Genomic DNA, 26,164 nt, shown 5'->3' with positions numbered 1-26,164 from the left:
GGAAAATTTAGTAGAGACAAATTTTAAAAAATATTTAAGGAAAATTTAGTAGAGAAAAAAATGATAAATATATTTAAAAAACTTTAAATTCTAAGATTTTGGTTGTTATTGGGCATGACCATTATAAATTTGGTGCAAAAGGAGAAATCTTGATCCATTAGAAACCATTGTAAAAGAACTGGCATCTAGTTTCAAGGAAACAAAAGTTGCAATGCTACTAAAAATCTCATTAGCAATTTCACCTAAACCTGATAAATAGGAAGAAAAAAAAAATCTAATCAGCAAGCAAAAATTTGAGTTGTGGGTTGGATATAAATACTAGCCTGACCCAAACCGGACCTAAAATAAATAAAACTCTAAGCTCCGTAGAGCTTGAAGAAATTGCTAATTATACATTAATTTTTTTTAAATTATATCATTCAGGTTTGAGTTTTGGATATTCAATAGTTACTCGAAATCGATTGAATTGGGTATCAAGAATCCATGCACATTCTAGTTCAGGTCTGTTTTGGATAATTGTTTTAGGTATGGAAACAACGCTTGGATCTGAGCATCACCCTCTCTAGCTTCAAGCACTCTGAAATGCCCTCGATGCTCCTCATTATATGCAACACGGACATTGTCATGAATATAATGCAAAGCGGTTCAAGCCTTGGTTGGAAAACACGGTTCCTTCAAAAAAGAATGCTGAGGGATTCATCAATTCTAATGGCAAAACTGTCCACTGAAAGTGTCCAGGCCGAGTTTAAAAGATAGTGATCGTTCATTCCGAGTTCGAAAGGCCGTGATTGAAACATGTTTTTTCCTTATCCTCCATCATCAGTCCTATAGCAAAGGATAATGACTGAGTAATATCCTGATTAATTTTGGGAAAAACTCTAAGACAAAATGTCAAAGTTTTGAATTGAGTATAGATACCGGTCTACTTGACTTGAACTTAAAATGAATAAATAACCTAAAAATGTACTAAATAATTCTAGATTATAACATTTAAATTTGGGATACTCAATGAGTACCAAAACCCAACCAGGTGAGGTGTCAAAAATCCACTGTTTTGGGTATGAATGGTCAAACCCAATCCATAACCCAACCATGGTATTATCTTTGGACCACTGGATCTGCTTGTATTTTTCTCTTACATGGGTTTTGCATCTGGAAAGAGTGTTCCTCAAATCAAGGAAGATTTGAAGAGGGACTTTGTACCAGCTCTTATTTTGGAAGGAGGTATTTGGCCAATTGTTCAAGTTGGAAATTTCCGATTTGTACCAGTGAGGTATCAACTTTTGTACGTCAACTTCTTCTGCTTGTTAGATAGTTGTTTTCTATCGTGGCTTGAGCAGCAAGAGGATGCTCCTTGGAAGCAATGGTTAATATCTCTCCTGTCTGGCATGGAGAAAAAAGATACAGGTGGATGATTTACTGTCTCAACTTAATGTTTCATTCCGGGCCATGGTAATCATAGTGCATACACAGGTAAGGGAACAAGGTTAGAAACTGGAAAAAATCAAAGAAGGCTGAATTGGCAACTTCTATTTTTTATGGGAGAAATCTAGAAAAGTCATAGAATTACTCTTTTTCCTTGCTTCAAATACAAGGAACTTTGTATTGATTGTTTCCCAACACCCCCCCCCCCCCCCCCCCCCCTAAAAAAAAAAAAAACCACCACGCCAAGCATTCCCCTGCGCAGTTGGCTACTCCTTGAGCTCTTACAGCGGGGTCGGGGTAGTGATGGCCCATAAAAATTCTTTTATACAATGAACGAGAACATAGATTCCAAAAACTAGAAAAAGTTTGATCATCATGTATCAACAACAGGACCTTCCAGAGACAAGGTACAAATCAAAGAAACAGAGCACACAAACCGACAAGTGAATACAGGTGCCTGCAAAACCATCTAATAGATTGTCCGAAGAGTATATAAAACCTAACATTGATCTCAGATGCAGCATTGAACATGACATCATTATTAATTATCCATGCCAAAACGACAAAATTCCTAGCATCCCACATGGTACTCCAGTCACTTACTTCCTTCAGATAACGTTGCATATGGTAGTGCTAATCCAAAGGCTCTTCAAGTACCTGCAATAACAGGGTAATGGTTCAAAATCCATGCAAGAATTCTCCACTAGAAAAGCGTAGTTTCTTGGGGCGTAATTCCTTCAAGCAGTAAGAATCTTGGAGTTTAACCACAGAAAAGTTTTGAATTCGAAGATTTCTAATTCCAGGTTTTAGCAGAAATTAGGAACAATGTTGGTTGCTGGTAACAGCATAAAAACTGATTAATTGATTTAAAACTCAGCCTTTCCAGTACAGATTACAAAATCATGTGGCTCCTTCTGTATACAGATATTTTTTATTGTGATGAAGCTGTCAAGTAATAAAAACAGAGCAGTAACACACCTTAGTTTGTACTTGTAATTTGCAGAAAACTATACACATCAAAGAAAAAAATTGCAAGACAAAATCTATAGCTGGCCTTTTATGTTGATGGAAAAGAATCCACTGAATTCTAATTTCCATATGCAGTACTGGAAACAAGTCTCTCATGGGGTTAAGTAATGACTCTTTTGATAAACTATACGGAGAAAATAACGCACCAAAAGGGTTTCTCATCATATTTTTATCAGCAACAAAGGAAAAGGGATATGCCAAAAGTGGGTTGCAAACAAACTTATTATGAGTATATTAAAAAAAAAAACACAACAAAAACAATAAATGAAGAAAAATCCAACTGCAACGTGTTTATCTCAGAAGCAAATGGAAAGCAGGTTTCTTCCCTTGTAATATTGATAGATTTATATGGAGAGCCTTTAATATAAACAGTGAAATAATCAAGGAGAGATGGATCGCCCAGCACAAGAATCAAGGATCACAACAACCTTGCAAACAGTCAATTTGAAATGTATGATGCATTTGACTAAACGCCTCTATGTTTCTTAGTCTTGAAGGCTCTGCTTTATCTTTGGTCTCAATATTGATGCACTTCATTTATGTTTTTTAAGAATAAGAAACATAAAAAAATAGAAACCTACTATTGTGGCATCAATTCCGCGCCTTTAGCCCACTGTAAGTCCACGTGCATAACCCATCTTTTCCATTCCTCCCTATCAATCCCAGTCCCAATTCCTCTCATTAACCAGGTTTCATAAAACCAACAAAAAACAAATCTACTTTATAGCTCACTTAGTGAATTGAACACATTTTTGACAAACTTATGGATATCAACCCAAAAGATTTCTCTTTCCAATAGAAGTTATGCCACAGCAGTTCATGAATAACAACAATTCAAAAACATTCTGTTTTTGCTTTGTTTTGCGACCTAGAAACAGTAAGACTCACAAAGAAACTATTAGCGATCTGGACAAGAACGACAGAAGGTACCATGAGACAGCTCACAAAAAGCCCGCAAATTAGCATTGAGACGCGATGTCAAGTTCCCCGCGGACACCAAAGGCAAGAACGACTGCATGCATCCCAGTTCTCCCAAGTTCCTACAACAACACAAGAACAAAGAGAAACATTAAACCATAAAATAGGAGAAGAAGAAATTCTCATCCCCAGATTGGCCTCGACAAACAATATGCAAAAATAGATTAAAAATGGATTTTCTTGATTTCTTACGAAATGTAGAATTACTAGCGTTAGTTATTTCATAAATTTAAGGATCCACAGGAATAGGCCCTCCATTTCAAACGAGCCCATCGAACCAAAATAAGTGAAATGTATTAACAAAATCTGCACTAGCCTATCACGCAAAAAAAGGTCAATTTTACAGCTTCATTATCCATAATAGAAAGAAATATAAATGAAACAAAAAATGAAAATTGGGAAACAATATTTCAGAAAAAGAAAATCATCAAGAAAAATTCAAGAGGGACGGCTACCTGGAAGGAGCAAAGGATAAGCGGCGAGATTGTAAACGGGGTGCAGAGGAAGGCGGGGGACGGAGGCGGGGGAGAGGAGCAGAAGAGCGAGGAAGCGGCGCCCTGGCGGCGGACATGAGCGAACGCGAGAGTGATCCTCCACTGCGCCAAGCCATTTCAGCGTGTGAAGGAGAATGGGGCGAAAAGAGAGGGTTTTGGTTAGGGTTTTAGACTATTAGTTTCAGAGGAGAGGATGTTTGGGTTTGTCGGTTACACGGCGTCGTAGAGGAGTATCTATTGGCCCAGGCCTAATCGATTCAAAGCCAGCAATTGAGCTATACTATATTGTTCGAAAATTGGGCTGTGGGCCAACAATGCCTCTAAACGAAATAGAATTTCCATTTTCCCCTTTTATTTTCAAATTTTTTAAAACATAAATATATTTTTTTTGTTTGCCTGGATTTTTTTTCATTTTTCAAAATGAAAATAATTTATTTTATTTTTTAAATTTCTACATCATATTATTGTCTTTTTCACTTTTTTTTAAAAAACTAGTTTTTGGCTTTTGTCAAAAAGAAAAGAAACATAAAATAAAATACAATGCCGCCCGTAGCTTCTAAACAAAAGCACTTCCGCTGTGGCTGTTCACATACAAAGGAAGTCAGTTCCTTGCCAGATTTTTTGCACGCATCGTTCTCATGGAATTTTATTCAGTATTGACATTGAACAAAGCTGAAAGAGAACCCTATCTCTTAACATGAGAGGGAGAGAGTCTTTACACACTCTAACTGTGCATTGAATGTGTAGATCTTTCTACATGATAAGTTTACTGTGACTGTAGTTCCTCTATAATGTATTTTATGGAGGGAGGAGCTTCCATCCTTCAGCCAAACACCAACTTCATGAAGATCTCCTTCTTTCCAGCATATGCTAGCTGTCAACCCCCCGCGTGCCTTTAATCCTTTAACACATCCATTTGCCCATTTATCTCGAGGGAGAGCAGGGAGCAAGTACAGATCTTTTATGCTACTCTGGACAAGCATTTCTGAAACCCCCGCGGTGAATCTGAAACCAGAAGTTGCAGAAATAACATCACTATCAAATCATTGATATAATGCATGCACAGATGTTTGTGGTATTTGAAGATGGTATCCGTCTGTTTAAAACTACAAACCGGATTATATGTTTCGACACACGTTGAGAGAAACTAATTTGGATAGTTTACTGCATTGTCATCGATAATATAGACAAGGCTGCTTACCCAAAATTGGCATCAATTTGAAAAGGAGGGTGTGCTGCAAACAAATTACTGTACAGTCCACCTTCAAACGCTACCTCGTGATCTGGATCCACCAACTTAATTAATTGCTTAACCATCCTATAAGAATGGTCACTGTTGTGCAGATGTGCCCATAGAGCAATTTTCCATGTGGTTGACCATCCTGGCCCATCCTCTCCTGTTTCCATTGACAAATACAATGTAACACAATACCAGACTATAACCCTAAAGCAATGCCGTCCCAGCTGAAGTTACAAATACAATCATGAAGGAATATAAGATGAACTTTTGAACAGTATAACATTTCAGGAAAGATAAAGTAATCCTTTAGGCGTAGACAATCCTCATCTGTGGACAATGCATACAAGTTTCAATGGAATTCTCTGGCTGCGTAAGTTCTCTAATCCAATGAAAGTAACTCAACATACTTTTGCATGCACAGTGATATTTTGTTAAAGCTCAATAGGCCTTGTTGTATATTTTGCACTTGCATCAAGAACTTTAGTGTTCAAAGCATGACATTTTTTCACTTCAATCAAGAAATTCAATATAATTTACTGCTGCATAATTTCTCCAATTTAATGAAAAATAACTGAAAATAATTTAGCATGCCTAGTGATATTCCATGACACCATGAGAGGGCTTTTTATATCATTCTGCTCTTGCAACGAGAGCTATTCTTTTCAAAGCATAACATTTTTCTGATGCTTGAAACTTGCTCTTATACATTCATTTTACATTTTTATGCAAGAAATCAGTCTCAAATATAATCTTTCAGAACCAGAAAAGAACAGGTAAAGGTGAGAGAGTGATACAGCTGGATGGAACCATTTAGCCTCAATCCCCCTAAACTAGTTGTATATTTAAGCTAACCTCGTTTGTAGAGAGAATTTTCTGCTGCTTCACAAAGCTCTGGATTTTTGTCGATGGTTATTGAGTGCCCTGGAAACAGGCCAAACAGATGTGAAAGGTGTCGATGATGCACATCAGGGTCCTTAAAGTCTTGTGCCTGCACTACCACAGAGAGGATTACATCAGTCAAAATACAGGAAAGGACTACATTACATGGACAACAATACAAAATATACACGCCACTTGCGCACCCATTCCATAATAGAGCCTTCTTCATCAATTTTTGTTGGATAAAGCCTTGGTTGAGCCTTGTGCACTTTCTGAACAAAAGCATCCTCATTTCTGCCCAAAACCTGTTTTTAACAAGTTTTTTTATAATTTTAAGTTAAAATTAGGAAATTTAGCAAATACCAAAACTGTAATTATTACAGGCATTGAGAATAAGAGTGTCACCTCAGAAGCAGAAATAATCGCAGAAAATACTTCTTTGATGAGTGCCATATCCATAGTTGATGAATAGCTCACAGAAGCAGACTTACCATCTGGGGCAATAAACATATGTTCAGGAGAAGTGGACGGGTTGGTTTCTAGATATCCTCCATGCCCTTCAATCAACCAGTCCAACAAAAACGATGCACATCCTTCCAACAGAGGGTATGCCTTATTTCTAAGAAAATCCTAATCATTTAGAAAATATCAGCATAACAGAGAGGAAGAAAAAAACATGATGTAAATTATGCCATTAAAAAAATTTACAATTTTCTTCTGAGAAAAGATAATCAAAGATATGTTGATGACAGTGCCCAGTAACAACAGAGGGGGAGAAAATAACATGATGGTCCAGTAGCCACTTAATAACATAAAAACCATCAAATCTTAGAAAGTGTTGAAATTAATAGAACAGACTATTATGGAATTTAAGGGCAAGAGGCCTTCCCCTCGGTCATCAGATCTTATGCAATCTTATGCTTTCTATAAAATCTGCATGTACCGTAACTTAGTCCTAAAAACAATTCATCACAGTAGGTGTTAAGGAAAGCTACAACCACTTTGGTCATAAAGTCAAAACGAGAAAGCCAATTATCAAGGACAGCAAGGTAATGGGCAATTTAAGGAAAAATCAATAGCGTACTTCATCCATTGTATAACTGTAGTGCTCCCATAAATGAGTGCAAAGCCATGCCCCGCCCATAGGCCATATTGCCCACACAACCTGTCCCTTATCTGCTGATGGTTTCGCCCATATGTCAGACTTATGATGCACCACCCAACCACTTGTTTTGTAGTTTACCTGAAACATTCTGAGACTCAGATAAGAAATATTTGAGAAGTAGAATGAAGATCACAAAACACTACAAGGGACTCAGGGTATGGTTGAGGATCTTTCTGGCTAAGGTCTTGGGATGCTACATTGACTAGAGAATATATATTGCCCCCATCCTAGTTGAATGATAGCCAGGGTAAACGGTATGGGACTGCTTTGAGGATAAGACTCTCTGGTAACCAAGCCATTTTGACATGGAAACCTCATAAGCAAAGATGAACATATCTTAGTCTACAAGCTTACAGTGCTGATTGCAACAACTGAATTTCTTAATTATTGGCTAGAGTTTGAGGAGAAACTCCACCATGAAATCTAACCAAACAGTCCAGTGAGTGAAATAAATTATAAATAAAAGGTTAAATAAATTACAAAATGTTTTTTAATTATGAGATAGAAATGGAAAGATATCTTACTTGTGCAGTTTTACATCCATTGATTGATAGAGATTTGATAAATTCAAACAAGGGCTCCTGGCACTCACTAAGGTTGCAAGGCAGGGAAGGCCAATAGTTCATCTCAAGATTGATGTTCAAGTGAGGAGCAGAACTGAAGAGAGAGATAAAGGCGTCAGTAGCGGTCTATATGAAATCCTGATGCAGAAAGAAGTGGAAGGCATCAAAACTTCAAACACATATATAGATTGAGAAAAGAGGGAAGTGGAAAACCAAGAAGATCAGAGAGTGTAACGTACTCCCACATTGGCTCAAGATCCTTGTTCCATATCCCCTGAAGGTTAGCCACCTGAGTTCCAGGGCGTGAACTAGAAATAAGCAAATATCGGCCAAACTGGAATAGAAGTTCCACCAACGAAGGATCTTCATCAGATTGAAAAGATCTTATCCTGTCTACTGTTGGAACTACATCTTTGTTCCCTTCAACACATCTTTTTCCAGAAGGCATAAGATTCTTGATCTCCAAAGATCTATCTCCTATCTTTCTATCAGAGCCCTTGCATAATTGCAATGAAACACGGTGAAAAAGGTTCTGATAGTCATCTAAATGACGTGAATAAAGCTCAGAATATGACTGGTTTTTTATTGATTTCAATGCACGGAGAGACACAGAAGTAGGATCTTTCTCTGATTCTGAGGGCTTTGTGAATGGCCCTTCAAACGAAGATGAAGCCACCATATGCAACACAACCCAATTTGCACCTTCAACCTTCAACCTCCCATCATCCAAAACACTTATCAGACCTGCACCATCACTAATCTGTAAACCAAGAACAGCAGCAAACAGAATTCCTTTTGGATCATCATTAGCCTTTACTTTTGGCAGGATCCTTTTTCCAGGGCATCTTCCTTCCATTACAATTTGGCTTTCGTCTGTTATGTAACAATGATGATCCAACTTGCTGTCTAAAGATACAGTAAAGGATACAGACCCTTCTTTGCTTCCAGCAATCTTTGTCACAATCACTTGATCTGGATAAGATGCAAAGTGCTCCCTCGTGAATTGTACATCACCCGCAGAATACTTCACTCTTGCTGTTGCAGTATCTAAGTCTAGCTCTCTATAATATGTTTCTTCAGCACACATAAGGGAACCATCGAATTCTAGCTTGATATCACCAAGTAGTTGGTAAGCCTTAATCATCAAATGCAAATCATTAGGATGTGAATGCCAAAACTTTTCAAAGCCTCTTCTATAGACTTAATCGATCAACATTATAATTCAAGTCCCTGAAGTTTAAATAGGTCCAGGAAACTAGAAATAATATACCAATAAAATGCAAGGGGTAGTTACAAGCAATAATGCGATGGAAGTGCAAGCAACACACAAGTAGAAAGCCTACAAAATCATGTTATAGAACTACATAGTTTGAGTTCAGTTTCTTCTATTTGTTAGCCCCTAAAAAGGTAACAATGTCAGCAGCTTTAGTTCAGTTTCGGTTTAGTTTTCATCAAATAAAACACATAAATTCCGAATGTGGGGCCCCAGAAACCAGTTGATCCTAATCGTCTATTAACATCTAACCATGGAGAAAATAGAAGGAGTTTAATTGCTAGAGCAAGAAAACATCAATAATGATTGTTTAACATACATTGGCATTAGTTCCAGACAACTTGGCTGCTGCATCACTAGCTTCTGCAAATTCACCACTGTCCACAAGATTTCTAACCTCAGCTAATGCCTCTGGTGCATCAGGGTTAGTATAATCAATCGGAGTCCCTGTCCAAAGTGTGTCCTCTGCAAAAGGAAAAGGAGGTATCTAGATTTTCAACAAAAGATAACCAACATAAAAAAATGGAAAAGCAAGCTTTTCTTTTTTATTTTACGTACCGTTAAGCTGGATAAGTTCTGATGAGACGCCACCCCACACCATGGCACCGAGACGGCCATTACCGATCGGAATTGCATCCGTCCAGTACTTGGCGGGCCGAGTAGAAGTGATCTTCAAGGGTTTGGAGTCCTCCAAGTCAGTTGAGGTTGGATTCCACATGTCTCTATTCGTGGATCGTGTAACTAAAACCCAGCTTCCGTCAGGATTATCTTTGTCGTTGTTGTTGTTGTTGATTTATTTTAATTCCAACGCGTGGGTGGACAATGTGTTAGCTGCTATTTCATGCGCTTTGGGATTTGAGGTGAGGAAAAAAGTATTTTTTATTTAAAAATATATTAAAATAAAAGAATTTTAGTTTTTAAAAATTATTTTTAACTGTATCAAAATAATTTAAAATATAAAAAATATTTTAAATAAAAAAATTAAAATTTTTAAGACCACGTTACCAAACATAACTGTCTCCTTCAAATTCAAATCGAAATTATTTAATGCATAAGATATTGACCCAAAAATATATAATATATTTTAAAAAATATTAGTGAAATATCATAGTTTAATGTGCAATGCAATACAATACAATGCAATGCAATACAATAGTTTATATATATAGATATTATGAAGGCTTTATTTTTGACTGGCAGTTGGTCGCACTCTCGATCAGATGTTGGTCGTGTTCGATTGGATTTCATGCTGAACTTGTCTATTTGATCATTAGTGAAGTCCCTGTTTCCATCGAACTGGAAATCACTGGTAATTCATATTTCAAAAGTCGGTAAATCTTGCAGATACGAAACCAGCTTAAAACGAGGAATAAGATGAATTTTTCAAGCAGCATAATCCCTCAGGTAGGATCAATAACTACTTCAAAGACATCGCCATCCCCATTCGCGGACAAGACCTATCAGCTGCACAAGCACTGCAATTCGTTAAAGTAACTCGGACTAACTTAGCATGCATATTGATATTGAAGCCACAATATGCCTTTTTTATATCATCTTGCACACTTTCGCCAAGAACTTCAATATAATTCTGAAGCTGCATGTTCTTCACTTCAGATGAAAGCAGCTAAAAATCATTCAGCGTGCACGATCATATCCTACAAGACCACGATACACCTATATCAAGAACTTCTGTGTTCAAAACTTGACAATTTTTTCAAGTTTGAAAGCTACTCTTGCTCAGTTATTTTATACTTTTATGTTTGAAGTCTTTCTCAAATGTATAATCTGTCAGAAACACAAAGGGAGGGAGGGAGAGGGAGGGAGGGAGACAACATTACAACAGGATGGAACAATTTCTTTTTAATTCCAACCTCATAAGTCAAGGTGAAAATACAAGATACCCTCGTTTTAAAGGTGTGTGGGGGTGAATTCTAATCTACTTTTCATTAAAATTTGAAGTTTTTTCTTGTTTTAAATTAATTTTTTTAATATTTTTGGATTAATTTAAGAGTTATTGCCGTTGCAAATCAGACCAAACAATCAAGTGAGTAAGATAAATAATAAACAAACAGTCAAATAAATTACAAAATGCTTTTAATATTGTGAGGTAGAAATGGAAAGGCTCTCACTTGTTCAACTTTATTTCCATTGACCGGTAGAGATGGGAAGGCCAGTAGTTCATTTCAAGATTGATGTTCAAGGTTGGAGCAGAACCGAAGAAAGAGATAAAAGGGTCAGTAGCTGTCCACACGAAATCTTGATGCAAAAAGGATGTGGAAGACCAGTTTGTTTTTACTTCGCGAAAGTGTATTTAAAAAAATTATTTTTTAAAAAAAAATTATTTTTATATGCTATATCAAAAATAATTGTTAAAAATAAAAAATACATATTTTAATATATTAATTTTCAAACAAAATTACTTTAAAAAACATTCCCAAACACTCCCTCAAGAATATTTCAGATATGGTTATGTGCTTGTGAGCAATAATAAATACTTAGAAGTCATTCCTGATACTCTAATCTTTCTGTTCTCGATCCCCCATATTTTCCCCTCAAAAACGAACTTTCTATGCTTATATAGATTGCAAAAAAAAGAGGGAGAGGGAGAGGGAGAGGGGGATGGAAAATGAAGAAGACTGGAGAGTGCAACATATACTCGCATGCTGGGTCAAGATCCTTGTTCCATATTCCTTGAAAGTCAGCCACCTGAGTTCCAGGGCGTGAACTAGAAATAAGCAAGGATCGACCAAACTTGAATAGAAAATCCACTGAGGAAGGATCTTCATCAGATTCAAAGACTTTATTCTCACCACAGTTGAAACTACAGCATCTTTGTTCCCTTTGAAATCCTTAACCACTGAAGGCACAAGATTCTTGATCTCTAAAACCCCATCTCCTATATAATTATAGCAGAACTCTTCTCAAGCTGCAATGAAACGTGGTGAATATGAAATATGTTTTATTGAGTTCATTGCTTGAAGAGACTCAGAAGTAGGATGTTTCTTTAAATCTGAAGGATTCAAGAAGAGCCCTTCAAAGATGAAGCTACCAGTAGCAACCTTCAACTTCTTGCCATCCATAAGACGTGCCACAAGCGCACCAGTACCAGTCTGTAAACCAAGAACAGCAGTGAACTTCATTCCCTTTGGATCATCATTTGGTCAACCTTTTTCCAGTCAAATTCCTTCCGTTACAAGTTGATTTTGATGGATTATGTGCATGATTGTTGTTTCTGGTACTGCTTAAACCTTTTGTTGTTGCTTCTTTCTTTCTGCGCAATGATTAACTGATTCTCTCATTAATCCTTGTAGTTGCTTCTCTCTCCTACAGAGAACCCACCAAATTCTCAACAAAGAAGATAGATATCTATCTCTTCTTTTTTTTATTCTCGAACAAACCTAGAGTAACTGCCGCCATAAATTTGTTCATAGATAGTAACTGAATCTTTTGACCGAATGTGACCCAAATAGCCTATCTTTGTCCCGGTAGCCATTGCCAACGCCGCCATAAATTTGTTCATAGATAGTAACTGAATCTTTTGACCGAATGTGACCCAAATAGCCTATCTTTGTCCCGGTAGCCATTGCCAACGCCGCCATAAATTTGTTCATAGATAGTAACTGAATCTTTTGACCGAATGTGACCCAAATAGCCTATCTTTTGTCCCGGTAGCCATTGCCAACACTGGTGACCTGATATTTGTCATATTCCATTGAATGCCATGAACGGAAACTGTAATATTCGATCATCTTGAGAGACCTCATTTCAACCATGGAGTTACCCAAAAAGTGGAGAAATTGCAGCATCAACTTAAAGTCATTTTTTTTATGAATATTTATCTGGTAAAAAATCTTTAAATAATTAGATATTAAGTTGTTTCCCATCAACATCTACTTGTTAATGCAGAGAGACTGAGCATAAGAGAAACGATTTCCTCCTTTTCCTCTTTGCCCTGATCAACCTGGAGATAAACAAATTCTTGTACGCTGCGATTTTTAGATAATGTCAACATCAGCAAAAAGTCACCCTTGCAGTCAAAATCTTACTGTCGATGCCTTTAATTACTGAGTGAACACAATATTTTGCTGTCAGCAAGAAGGGACTGTTGCAGAACCTGCTCCCATATAAAGTCTCACCATGTAATTATGGTGGGCAATTTCATCTCCTTTCCCGGCCCAGAGAATGCCTAATTCATGCAGGAATAAAATCAGTGTTAATGGTATCAATAGAAATAAACCTCATGGGACTATTTTAATTACCTTACAGGCTTAGAATGTACCAGAAAACTCGCAAAATCAGATTTTGCAATCCTCAAAACTAATCACCTACAATGAGCCATTTGTTGTTCTATTCATACAAGGTAAAATCAGTACAAGCTCATGGTTAATTTTTTGTTTAAATGTAACCGAAACACTTGTTTTCTACTATCTTCTGAAAGTGACACTTGGGAGTACCGTGCTAACACAGAAGAGCCATATAGCCATACGGCACCTCTGATCTCAACTTCAATTCATGTCGGCTGATAGTTTGCCTCTTCCAGAAGCTTCATCATTCTCATTAGTCCGAAAAGGATTCATTACTCATAGAATGTGCCTCGGTCTGATCTTTGAGTGTGAGGTCCTGGGGAACTGGTGCAACCGGGGATGTTACTGATGCTAAGGTGCTGAGTGCAACATGGTTAGTATTGAGAAGCAGCAGCATCCCATGATCAGCTTTGTAAAAAGCCTCATCGTTCCCATAAAGCTTAAGTGATTCATTACTCAACGGATTTTCTTCTGTTTCATTACTGAGTGCAAGGTCCTGAGGAACAGGTGCAATCGGGGATGTAGCTGATGTCGTGGTGAGTGCAACATGATTAGTATTGAGAGACAGCGGCATCTCATGATCAGCACGGTATGTAGTTTTTGCAAAATCTTCATCATTCTCATAAAGCACAAATGATTCATTACTCACTGGAAGTGCTTCAATTTCATTACTGAGTGTGAGGTCCTCAGGAACTGGGGCAATTGGGGATGTAGCTGATGCAGCAAGTGCAACATGCCTAGTGTTGAGGGGCAGCGGAGTGTCATGATCAGCACGATGTATACCCACAATCCTGCCATCCTTCATCTCCAAGTTCACTTTTTCATAGGAAAAGAGACAATGTAATTAACTAGGGAACATTAGATGATATCAGTGATTTCTAATTCTCATAGATTAATATCTGACCACAAAAGATATTTCCGTTTCATTGCTTAGAATAGATAGTTAGGAAGATGAATTCAAATGAATTTCAAGAAAATGAGATTGTTTGCTGTTCAAAATATATCAGATTCATCCGATTGAACCAACTGCAATATTTTTATTTTATGAATACCCACTACAATTATTTTGTTTAATGAGGTGTAATTATCATACATATCAAACAGATTTATCTTGGGGAGCCAACCAGAAGTTAAAATGCTTATGAAAGGAGCCTTGCTATCCTTCCAAAGCAAATCAACTACTTCTCCTTCCCTTCTCCACATCGATCACTCCTTTCAAGCACCATTTGCGTATTATAATTTTTTTTTCTTGCACAACAAGTATAAATTCAAGAAAAGAAAGACAGGGTTCTAATATAAAATTAAAGAACACATAATCTTTTACGTATCAAAGAAAAAGTGGAAACAAGAGGAAACAGATATGATTATACAGAAGCTAATTAATTAAAGTTGAATTCAAGATCAAGGTTCTCACACGTGAATGTGAAACGATCACTCAAATAAATTAAGTCAATGCCGTTATCAAGAACCAAGAATTTCAAGGAAAACATTAAGAACTCATATAACATTTCAACTGCATTACAGCATACCATCACTATTTGAACACTAGAACCCACAAAAATCAATAGAGTGGCACAAATAAGAAAAACAGTCAAAGTTTAAATAACAGAAACCAGTAAAAGAAACTGGAAATGAACTAAACACCTGGATAAGAGAACCACCAGAGTGTGAAGAGGCACAGCAACACAACCATGGGAATAGCATGAATCCATTTGTCACTCATCATATTGGGAATGCGAAGACGGCCAAAATAGCCAGATCTCTTTTCCATCCTTCTTGGTGCATATTTCATCTCTTGAATGTGCTTTTCTATCTCGATTATGTAATCCTGATCCTGAACAAGTGCTCTACATAAGCTGTTTATTGGCCTCTGCTGCATTTTTCTCACCGATAAAGAGACTAGGGAGAGATTTATTTTTTTTAGTTTTTTTTTTTTTTTGTAGAGGGTACAGGAGATTAGAGAAAAAGAAGAAGAAGAAGAGGCTTGGGCTTTCTTTGAGATCTCTCTCTCACTCTCTTTCTGCTAGTTAGTTATAAGAGGTTGTGGGATTTGGCTTCGGTAAGTTACAGGATTTGTAACGACTTCTTGTTTTAGGCGGGAAAACTTTGCACGTGATTAAGACGGTGAATGAGGGCTAATTTGGTCTTTGAAAAAATCTGGCCATGAAAATTGACATGAAATATAGTAAATAAGAAGAACAATGCCAAAGAACAGAAGATTTTTCTTGAACTAAAATCACGGTAGACTTCCAAAGAATCTGTAGTTACTTCGCAGATTTATCCACGAACTATTAATATTTTTGTTGTCAAAGAATTACCTAATCTCAACATTCAACAAGAAGCTGCTGATGGGAGAGGGCATAATGCATCTCAAACTTTCTATTGAATGTGTAGGAGACTCTATCAGGTGATAGATTTGATTTCACTACAGTTCCTCTATAATGTAGCCCTTTAAAAGAATTCTGTTCGTTAGACCAAAGCCCAGCTTCGCGAAGATCGCCTTCCTCCCAGCATATATTGTAACTGTCGGCTTGCCTCGTTCCTTCAGTCCTTTACACAACCATCAGCCCACTTATCCTGAGAAAGGGCGGGGAGTAAGCGCAGGTCTTCTGCCGTGCTCTCGCTAGCATTTCTGCGATTGCTGCTGGAAAACTGAAATGGAAATAAAAATTGAAAAATTATGAGAAATGTCAGTAAATTACGTTGTCGTTGACACAAAGTGTCCACAACTTTTGGATTCTAACTTTCGATCAGGAATTCATGTTTTGTTAAAGTTTGCATATAGAACCGATAGATGATTGATTGCACTTTCATTGACAGAAAAAAGAACGCATATAAAAGATCTCCACGTGAACTGATGAGCTAAACAAAAACAATCTTTTTACATTAATCAAGATTGAGCAAACATTCTCTTACATCAATCAAGATTGAGAGCTGAAACCACAAATACCATAATCAGCTACAAAAATCCATTTTGAACTGAAAAACATGATGTTCTTTTCCTGAGAGTACCTCATTAAGTAGAATTTCCATATCTTGAAACGAAAGCAACATCTTTTATATATAGTAGTTCCAAACGCGAAGTCATATTCATTAAGTTGCCATTAAGTTGGAGAGTTTCTGATGCAACACCACCCCAAATCATGGCACCAAGTCTGCCATTCGCAATCGGAATGGCATCCGACCAATGCTTAGCTGGCCCACTAAAGGTAACCTTCAATGGCCTAGGACCTTCTCCACTGTTATCCTCCATCAAACTCGGATTCCACCAATCTTTCTTTGTAGCAAGCTGCAGCAGAACCCATCCCTCATCGTCCGTCATTTACTATTTTTCACAAACACAACAGGTTACACACTGAAAGCTAAAAGGTTGTTGTAAACTCTTTATAAGCAAGTGCCTGAGGCAAGGTGTGAAAACAAGCAGCGCAAAGCAATGATGTTGCAGTGTGGACGACGATATGTGATCTACCTTTTTGGGTACTTAAACTTTTTAAAGGGGTTGGTTTCATTGGTCAACCATATATAAGCAAGTCCCTGGATTTCAATCCCATCTTTATCCTATCTATTGATGATAGCTATGTATATAAATCTCGTCTCATTTACAGACATATCTAGGTTTTGACAAGACAGATTGTATCAAAAATCTTTTTCTAGTAAGTGTTGCGGTGTAAGGCATAATCTCTCCCACGAGTGAAACTACATGGATTGTCTTTACCTTGTTTTTCTTGCCCCGTTAAGCATGCAGGTGGTGAATAAGTTCGCATTAAATGGGTCAGTGAGATTCGGAGATCATACAACAATTTGTTTACTCCTGCGACGCACACGAGGTGCATGAGGGCTGAGACAGATTGTAGCCGGGAGGTATACATGGGATTCGTATTTATTGTGTCAGATATTGTTATCAATAATACTTTTCTTTTTGACAGAAATTGCTGGCTCATATCTGATACTGTGTGTAAATGCCCTGTTGTTCAATGGAGAGAACATGTTATGTAGCAGTACGCTACTCGTAACTCATCATAGGAAACGTCACGTTTTCTTACCTAAATACACTAACGTTAAGAGGACTTCACTTCTCTTGAATCCCTGTTTTCTTTCTTACATATGAAGGGAGATGATTTACAATCAACTTTCTTTTATCTTTCTGTATCTGCAGATGATTATGCTTGGTCCATTGTGGGTCTCAAGGCTAGAGTGTATAGTCATGGAACTCTTTGTAAACCAATCTAGTGCTCTACACGATCCTTGACAAAACTCGTAACATAATGACCTTTTTTCATTACTCACGTTCGGGAAGAAATTTTTTTATATATATACCACTGCACGATTCGACGCAAAAGATCTGGGTTTGAATTGTCATTCGATCGGAGCAGGAGATCCTGTGAATTATGAAAATCGTTATCAGCAAGTGATTGCTCATTTTTCATTTATTCTTTAATTAATTCATAACAGTACCATCCAAGTTAAAAGGCAGATCTTCCACAAGACTGTCTTTTCTCTATGCGGCAAGAGCGATTAGTTGGTTGTAAGAGGCTGTGGGATTTGGCTTCGGTTAGTTTCAGGTTTTATGATCTATGAAAGTATTTAGCCAAATTTGTCATCACTGCTGAGCAGAAGATACTCAAAGGTCTCAAATTAAGGCTAATTTACTTCTTTACTGGAGACCGGGTAGCAACCGAATAGGAAATGAAGGAGAACGAAAAAAGAACGTAGTAGTCGTGGTAGATGTATTCATAAGAAAATGTGTGTTTGATATATTTAAAAAAATCGTAATTCATAGCCAGATTTATCACAGAATGCCTGAATAATATTGATCTAAAGATACTTTATCTCTACTTTCAATAGGAAGTTGCTGATGGATGAGAGTACGTCTTTATGCATCTCAACTGTCTATTGAATGTGTAAACTCTACCAGGTGATAAGTTTGCGCTCACTGTTGTTCCTCTGTAATGTAATCGTTTAATAGAATGATGTTCCTTCGACCAAAGACCAACTTCATGAAGATCCCCTTCTTTCCAGCATACATTGACTGTCACCCCACCTCGTGCCTTCAGTCCTTTCACGCAACCATTCGCCCACTTATATCGAGGAAGAGCAGGGAGTAAGTACAGATCTTTTACGGTGCTCTGGACTAGCATTTCAGCTATTGCTGCGGAAAAACTGAAATGAAAACAGATCACAAAATTAAGAAAATTGCATGTAACCAACATTATTGATTTATTAGTAATAACCGTTCTCCAAATCAACTTTTGGATTCAACTTCTCATCCAGAATTCATACATTGTTCAAATATATGCTGTCCTATAGGAAACATATTAAGGAGGGTCACGTAGATACTTGGACGGCGACCTCTCAAAGGTCATTGATGATTTCCGACGTGGAAATGCTATATGGTGATAAAAATATGTAATATCAATTATTTATAAAGCTCATATCATTTGAACATAAAACTGGATCTTCTTCATCACTATGAAAGTTGACCCTTACGTAAGTTCAGCCTTTTACACTCCTCTAAATGGGTTCTTAGGATGCAATGAGATGAACTTCAAAAAAATATTGTTTCACAGGCATTTGACGTCAATCTTCATCCCAACAAGGTCAAATATTGGTCCTGTACTCCATACTTTCTCTTCAATCATTCCATGGCATTGATATCCCAATTACTTGAAACTCAAGCCAGGCCACCATAAATAAGCTAGATACAAATAGAACTAATAATTACTTGCACTTTCAATATCACAAAACAGTGTTACCTACCCAAAGTTGGCATCGATCTGGAAAGGAGGGTGTGAAGTGAACAGGTTACCATATAGCCCTCCTTCATAATTGCTTTCATGATCTGGATCCACTAGGTCAAACAAATGTTTAACCATCCGATATGCATGTTCACTGTTGTGAAGGCGTGCCCACAATGCAGTTTTCCACGTAGTTGACCATCCTGGACCTTCCTCTCCTGTCCATGCATTAGGCAAATATACAGACAAATTGAGATTGTTCATACAATGCCACAACTGATGAAGTTCAGAAAACATGCACACCTTCAAAGAATGAACTTGGGTAAATGAAAGTGACGCAAACATTTCTATAAGACAATTACCACCATAATCAATGGAGAAACATAATACTCACATGAATGTTTTGAATTTTAAATTGGGTATAAATAAAGTAGCACTTAATGCTCCAGCGCCCAAAATGGCATGAAGCAATCTCTACACAAATCAGGCATTGCAAGGGCAAATGGAAGCTAAGATTTTTCCTTTCCTTTCTAACATCTTTTTTTTGTGTGTGGAAATACCACTAAACCAAACTGCACATTTAGCTATCAATTATCTATCTAGTATATTGAGTCGGTAGATAATACACCTCTTTTATAAAGGGTATAATCTGCAGCTTTACAGAGGTCCGGAGTTTTCTCAACAGTTATTGTATGCCCCGGAAACAGGCCAAAGAGGTGTGATACATGCCGGTGATGAATCTCTGGATCTTCAAAATCCACAGCCTGTCAGACAACCCAAAATAATTTATCATGTCTGGCACCTATGCAAACCAAAACTTGATTATTTGTTCTGGATATTTTAACTTCCAGGAAAAAAAATTAGGAAGAAAAACTAAGAAATTCAAGCCAAGATACACACCCATTCCATAATGGAACCATCCCTAGCTATTCTTGTTGGTAAAAGCCTTGGCTGAGCTTCACGGACTTTTTGAACAATTTCATCCTCATTTTTCCCCAAAATCTGATGTATATTGTAACAACTTATTAGTAGACACAATAGAGCTAAAAGGAATAAATGACCAAGGTATGTTAGAGAAAAACAGAAATAAATGACCAAGGTGTGTTACTGAGAAAAAAAGTACACCTCAGCAGCAGAAATAATTGCAGAAAATACTTCTTTTATGATTGACATGTCCATGGTTGATGAATAGCTCACACTAGCAGGTTTACCATCTGGATCAATAAACATGTGCTCTGGAGAAGTTGATGGGTTAGTTTCTAGATATCCTCCACGTCCTTCAATCAACCAGTCCAATAGAAACAATGAGCATCCTTCCAACAACGGGTATGCTTTATTTTTTAGAAAATCCTAATTGAGCAGCAATGAATTAGCAACCATTTACTGACTAAAAAACTTGTAGTAAATATAGTATTAAAAAGCTATATACAACTTTTTTCTCCAAAATGAGTAGTGACGTCTCCAAGAACACGCATATATCCTGGATGCTCTGTTTCCACACATGAATTATTAGGGAGAGGAAAAGTTATGGAAGTAGTATAAAAATGAGACCTGGAGTGATCAACATTTTCCTTACAACAGCAAATCTCTAGTCAGCAACCTTGAACTTGAGTAATAACAGAAATTTACATATCAACCTAGTCTCGTCACAGGTATTCTATTCATATGAAAAATAATTTTAAGTAACTTGTTTGTCAGTTGCTTTAAGTGGACACAAGTGATGACTACTACATTAAATGCAATCATCCTATCTAACAAATTATACATTTCCGTGAAGCAATGATGCCACTCAAACCCTTCCCTGAAATGTTTTAATCAGTTAGTAAACGCCAGGCTTAGTAGACAAAATTTCCAGTTTGACATGTCTGGTCATCCAACACTTTCTTGTACATGCCAAGTATCGCCAATTATCCACATTAGTAGAGAGACGTAAGTTGAGTTATGAATTGGGAATCAAATATCCTAGGTTTGATCCAGCGCCTATCAATGTATGAGATTTGTTGAGAAATAGCAAGTGGTTAAACAACATCAAAATCAAACTCTCTTGTTTCTGTAAATTAAGTTACTCCTAGACAAGGAGATCAATTGTACTTGGTGCAAAATGACCATATCTTTGATATATCCTTAAGGATCAATCACTCAAAGAAGTGAGGCCTTCCTCTTTACGTTTTATGTTAGCATACATCTCATTTGTATCCTAAACTCAAGTTTGAATCTTACTTTGTCCATCGTGTAAGTATAATGCTCCCAAAAGTGTGTACAGAGCCAAGCCCCTCCCATTGGCCACAAAGCCCATACAGCTTGACCTCGATCCGGAGATGTTTTTGCCCAAATGTCAGATACTTGATGTGCAACCCAACCTTTAGCTTCATAGTTAACCTGCAATATTCAGCACTGAATAAGAGAATTTACACATTCAAATGTAAAAAGGTTAAGTAAAACTACAGGCACACTCTGTTACCTGACATCTCTTTTTACTTCAAGATTCAAGCATCACGAAGACACAAAAAAAGCATGCAGTTTGTTGAGAATGGAAACTATTCTTAATAATTTGTGACTGGATCAGGGTCCAGGTAGGGTGGGGGGTCATGCTGGTTTTGGACTTTCCATCTGATTGCTAAAGGTAGATGCACTTAACTGACTTAAAGTATGATTGTCAGAATAAGGAGAAACTAAATTATCCCTTCTATAGGATCACAACAGCTGCTAATCACTGTGTGCACAAATTTAAGGCTTAAAAATATTTTCAGTACTTTACCAACAAGCTCACTGCCGAGTGCCAGATTGCTGAGCTGTAGGACCCATGTATTTCTAACATTACTTCAACTTGAAGAAAACCCAGCCCAATGAGAAAACATGAAGAAACAGAAAATTTTTGAAAGGCTTTAACTACAAATAAGTGAGGAAAATGGAAACCTATTTTTTGCAAACATAAATACATGGACGTTTAGAGTGTTTTGAAAGGCTTCAACTGGAAATGATTGGGAAAAAGGAAACTTACTTTTGCAGTCTTACTCCCATTGATTGACAGGGAGTTGATGTACTCAAACAAGGGATCCTGACACTCTTTTAGATTGCAAGAAAGGGCAGGCCAGTAGTTCATTTGTAGGTTGATGTTCAAGTGTTGGGCACCACTGAAAAATAATAAAAGAATATCATCTAAACAGAAGATTTCGACATGAATAGCTGCAGGAAATTTGAGGTGTCATATTTCTTTGGTATGTTATGCAAATAGGAAGTGCTTTAAGCTGGCATGCTAATGTGCAGGGAGGGAAGTGAAATACCATTCCTCACAATGCCCACTTTATCTTACTTCTCAATCAACTCCTATGTCCATCTAAAAACCCTGGCTCTGTGCAGAGACCTATCAAATGAAAGTCTACAATACCTTTGTGCAATTCAAAGTATTATGGAGAAAACATGAGGGAAAAATTTTGGGATGCCATCGGCTTCTTTGGGGCAGCAAAGGAAGAAGGAAAGGCAGACAAAGGTTAAAGTGAGGAAAAAACTTTCTTTAAGGGGTATAAAAAGATATCATTTTCACCCACGATTGAAGACAACCCAACATCAGCAGTACTCTCCCAGCTCCTACTTAATGTCCAAATTTTTATTTTTATTTTTATTTTTATTTTTGGATAACCATGTTTTCATTCTTATACCAAATCACTTATTACATCAACCCTCCTCATGCTGTTGGAGAAGAGAGAATATTTTTAGACTCGACAGATAAAGCACTCACTAGAATTTGGGTAATCCAACATTTTCCTAGTTCTCAGTGCACCCCAACAGCTAACAAGACCCTGAGATTGTACACCAAATACCACTGCAAGTTCATGTAGATGAAGGCACAGATGCACATGTATGAGAACAAAAGGGAACAGTTGAGTACATACTACGGGGCAGATAATGCACAACATATAATGCAATTAAAATTAAAAAGGGAAGGAGGAATGCTGAACATACTCCCATGGTGGGTCAATATCCCTGTTCCATATACCCTGCAGATTTGCCACCTGAGTTCCAGGCCTTGAACAGGAAATAAGCAAGTAACGACCATATTGAAATAATAGCTCCACCAAGGATGGATCTTCATCAGTTTTGAAGGATTTCACCCTCTCTGCAGTTGAAACTGTATCGTCTTCACTTCTCTTGAAAAATAAATCATTATTATTTGCCATATGCTTCTTCATGTGCAAAGGCTCCTTTCCCGAAACCCTCTTGGAGCTTTTTGAAAGCTGGAGTGAAACACGATGAAAAAGACTCGGATAATCATCCAAATGATGTGCATATAGATCAGTATAGGACAAATTGTTTATTGACTTTAATGCACTCAAGGAATCTGAAGTAGGGTCCTTCTTGGAATCTATAGGCTTAGTGAAGGGCCCATCAAATGAAGAAGAAGAAACTAAAAGCAAAGTAGCCCAGTCTGAACCTTCAACCTTCAACTTCCTGCCATCTAAAACATGAACTACTCCTCTGCTATTACTAATCTGTAAATTGAGAATTGCTGTAAACTGAATTCCCTTTGGATTGTCTTCTGCATTCAGTTTTGGTGGGATCCTTTTACCAGAACAACTTCCTTCCATTATAATCTGATTTTCACCTTTAACATATGAATAGTGATGCATCTTGCTGTCTAGATATACTGTAAATGATACAGACCCTGATTTGCTTCCAGAAATCTTTGTTGCGATCACTTGATTAGGATTAGAAGCAAAGTATTCCCTAGTATATTCTACATCCCCAACGGAATATTTTACTCTGGCGGTTGCAGTATCCAAGTCCAGCTCCCTGTGATATGATTTCTCAACATATTTGAGATGGGACTTATCAAATTCTAGCTTGATATCACCAAGTAGTTGGTAAACCTTCAATAGCAGAAATTAAACATTAGTACAATAACTTTCACAAAAATCCAAACCTTAGTGGAATGGAGATATCAAGATGAAAAACAAAATCATTTTAATAATCAGAATATAAAGCTTGTTAAACATATCAATTATGAAGCTGTCCAGAAATTGGTAGTGCTTTAGCAAACAAAGAATATAGGATCCGTCACAAGATTTTAGGAGAAAGCATTACAAGGCCAAGCCAGAGCATATGTTGCTGGTTTGTGGTTAGGAAAATCCAGACTAAAGCATCAATGCACCAGGCACCAACCCAGGAAGTCCTAATCACAATGATCTGTTCTTGGCTATGTTCACAATCAACCTTCCATCTTTATTCTATAATTAAAATAATTTCTCAACTCTCAAGGTATTAACTGATCAGTATAGCAAATTTTATTTGTTTGCCACCTAAATCAGCTGAGATTTTGATGCTTGGGAGGTAGTGCAGGATGACAATGAGCTTAAACTCCACACGTGGTGGCAAACCAAGCATTATATTGCAAGACTCGTTGATAAAATGAAAAGGTAAATTATGCATAAGGATGATACATACATCAGAAGGAGCATGGGACAGCTTTTCTGCTGCAGTTGTAGCATCAGCATACTGGCCATTATCGACAAGTTTTCTGACTACTGAGAGGGCTTCTGGGGCATGAGGATTAGTATAATTTCCTGGAGTCCCGGTCCAGAGTGTATCCTCTACAAAAGAATCCAATGCAGTGAGCTTTACTCATTTTGCGGGCAAACACACGTGAGAAAGGAGAAAAGACAAGAATCAAATTCATCATTCATCAAACAACGCAGAAAATAACAATGCAGCAGTGATCTTTAAATCCAGATAAGACTATTGTATTTCACTCCCTCTATATGGTCATAGAAACAAGAAAATGAAAGAGATTCAAACTTCGAGCACCAATTTTCTAAAGAAAAACACAAGACCTCCAATTCAAATGATCCCACTTCTCGTGAGAGAAAACTGAATTAACATAATGCATAAAAACCTAAAAACTTCGCCATTATCCTCTTCTTTTTGTCAAATTTCCTATCAACTAATCAGCAACATACATTTAAAAGGCATGATCATAAAGTTATCGAAAAATGCTATTTTAGAGGCTGTAATATTCAAAAAAATGAACTAAGCAATATTTACAAGCTAATAAATCAGGATAAGCACTGAAAGCGCAAATGTCATGATCATTTACTGAAAGTAATAAAAAAAAAAGTCCACTTTTAATCGTAACATTAAGTAGAAACTCTCACATTTTCTTGACAAAAGCAACATCTTTTAGAGCACCCAACAAAAGATCATTTTAAATATCCATTTGAGGCCAAATATTGAACACAAACAAAACCGATCTAAATTTAGCAATCCAGCTTAGGAGCTTACCTTGACCAATTACAAACCCCCAACCCCTTTTTTTTATATATAAACAAAACGAAGCACAATGAGCATTGTTTTTGTTTTGTGGTTACTCACCATTAAGCTGAAGAGTTTCTAATGCAACACCACCCCAGATCATGGCACCAAGTCTTCCATTCCCTATGGGAATCGCATCCGTCCAATGCTTAGCCGGCCCATTAAATGTAATCTTCAACGACCTAGAATTCTCTCCATTGTCGTCATCATCCATAAAACTAGAGCTCCACCAGTCTTTCTCAGTGGTCCGGCGAACAAGAACCCACTCCTCATCCTCCATCACGTCTATGGAGGGTTGTAATCTTTATTTTAGTTTTAGTTTTCCACCAAAATAAGAAACCAACTGAAAACTTTTCTTGTTTAAGGAGAGAGATGGGTAAAAGAGGTGTGAAGAGTGAGTGATTTAGGACAGCATCATTGAATGCAAACAGCGTGTAAGGTTGCAGTGTGGGGTCCATGCGATTTCGCAGTGTTTTGCATCAGACTTTTCATTTCCTTTTCGATTATTTATGCCATGTGCCACGCGGCGGGTGGACATGGGGACAAAGAAAGGGCTCACGGGAGAAACTACGTGCATCCTCTTTTATTTGTTTGTCGGGGCGGTAAGTGAGATGACGATGTTTTTCTAGGGTTAGGTTAGCAAGACTAGTTTTTAACTATTCTTGGTGCTGGAGCGTGGATGCCGGAGGCGGTGAAATGTGCTCATGTGATATAAATATAGAAAGGGGTCCCAAAACAACAATCTCAATTGGGTTTCTAAACAAGCTGTTGAT

General features: G+C 37.3%; 4 protein-coding genes across 9 annotated transcripts; all 4 read right to left on the bottom strand.

Moving 5' to 3' along the window:
- Positions 1-1,770: 1,770 nt before the first annotated feature.
- LOC105108663 (caspase-6 protein) lies at positions 1,771-4,132 on the bottom strand. Of its 3 annotated transcripts, XM_011003068.1 has the most exons (4): positions 3,888-4,132; positions 3,385-3,494; positions 3,036-3,107; positions 1,772-2,082 (listed from the first exon to the last, which is right to left on the bottom strand). In XM_011003068.1, exons 1-3 carry the CDS (start codon positions 4,040-4,042, stop codon positions 3,046-3,048), a joined length of 327 nt encoding a protein of 108 aa, XP_011001370.1. In that variant the 5' UTR covers positions 4,043-4,132; the 3' UTR covers positions 1,772-2,082; positions 3,036-3,045. The 3 variants fall into 3 exon arrangements, with proteins under 3 accessions (XP_011001382.1, XP_011001370.1, XP_011001378.1); XM_011003080.1 differs by lacking the exon at positions 3,036-3,107 and having other exon boundaries at positions 1,771-2,082; positions 3,888-4,127; XM_011003076.1 differs by lacking the exon at positions 3,036-3,107 and having other exon boundaries at positions 3,343-3,494.
- Positions 4,133-4,480: 348 nt separating this feature from the next.
- On the bottom strand, positions 4,481-20,301 carry LOC105108631 (alpha-L-fucosidase 2-like). Its single transcript, XM_011003016.1, has 12 exons — positions 20,297-20,301; positions 11,727-11,736; positions 9,605-9,806; positions 9,366-9,511; positions 8,013-8,908; positions 7,735-7,867; positions 7,130-7,288; positions 6,451-6,675; positions 6,249-6,350; positions 6,019-6,154; positions 5,128-5,323; positions 4,481-4,931 (listed from the first exon to the last, which is right to left on the bottom strand). Exons 2-12 carry the CDS (start codon positions 11,730-11,732, stop codon positions 4,619-4,621), a joined length of 2,514 nt encoding a protein of 837 aa, XP_011001318.1. The 5' UTR covers positions 11,733-11,736; positions 20,297-20,301; the 3' UTR covers positions 4,481-4,618.
- LOC105108615 (Serine/Threonine-kinase RLCKVII protein) lies at positions 13,273-16,661 on the bottom strand. 3 transcript variants are annotated; one of them, XM_011002993.1, is made up of 4 exons: positions 16,453-16,661; positions 15,669-15,994; positions 14,995-15,223; positions 13,273-14,166 (listed from the first exon to the last, which is right to left on the bottom strand). In XM_011002993.1, the coding sequence occupies exons 3-4, from the start codon at positions 15,140-15,142 to the stop codon at positions 13,604-13,606; spliced, it is 711 nt and encodes a 236-aa protein (XP_011001295.1). In that variant the 5' UTR covers positions 15,143-15,223; positions 15,669-15,994; positions 16,453-16,661; the 3' UTR covers positions 13,273-13,603. The 3 variants fall into 3 exon arrangements, with proteins under 3 accessions (XP_011001295.1, XP_011001304.1, XP_011001288.1); XM_011003002.1 differs by lacking the exon at positions 16,453-16,661 and adding an exon at positions 16,363-16,378; XM_011002986.1 differs by lacking the exons at positions 15,669-15,994; positions 16,453-16,661 and having other exon boundaries at positions 14,995-15,308.
- Positions 18,055-26,061, bottom strand: LOC105108638 (alpha-L-fucosidase 2-like). Of its 2 annotated transcripts, XM_011003026.1 has the most exons (10): positions 25,452-26,059; positions 24,528-24,673; positions 23,049-23,953; positions 22,087-22,219; positions 21,306-21,464; positions 20,211-20,435; positions 19,986-20,087; positions 19,714-19,849; positions 19,108-19,303; positions 18,055-18,510 (listed from the first exon to the last, which is right to left on the bottom strand). In XM_011003026.1, the coding sequence occupies exons 1-10, from the start codon at positions 25,669-25,671 to the stop codon at positions 18,189-18,191; spliced, it is 2,544 nt and encodes an 847-aa protein (XP_011001328.1). In that variant the 5' UTR covers positions 25,672-26,059; the 3' UTR covers positions 18,055-18,188. The 2 variants fall into 2 exon arrangements, with proteins under 2 accessions (XP_011001328.1, XP_011001337.1); XM_011003035.1 differs by lacking the exon at positions 20,211-20,435 and having other exon boundaries at positions 25,452-26,061.
- Positions 26,062-26,164: the final 103 nt, after the last annotated feature.

The sequence above is a fragment of the Populus euphratica genome, unplaced genomic scaffold, assembly GCF_000495115.2.
Source record: "Populus euphratica unplaced genomic scaffold, PopEup_1.0 scaffold3.1, whole genome shotgun sequence".
Lineage (NCBI taxonomy): Eukaryota > Viridiplantae > Streptophyta > Magnoliopsida > Malpighiales > Salicaceae > Populus > Populus euphratica.
This window is presented reverse-complemented; position numbering and strand designations above follow the sequence as displayed.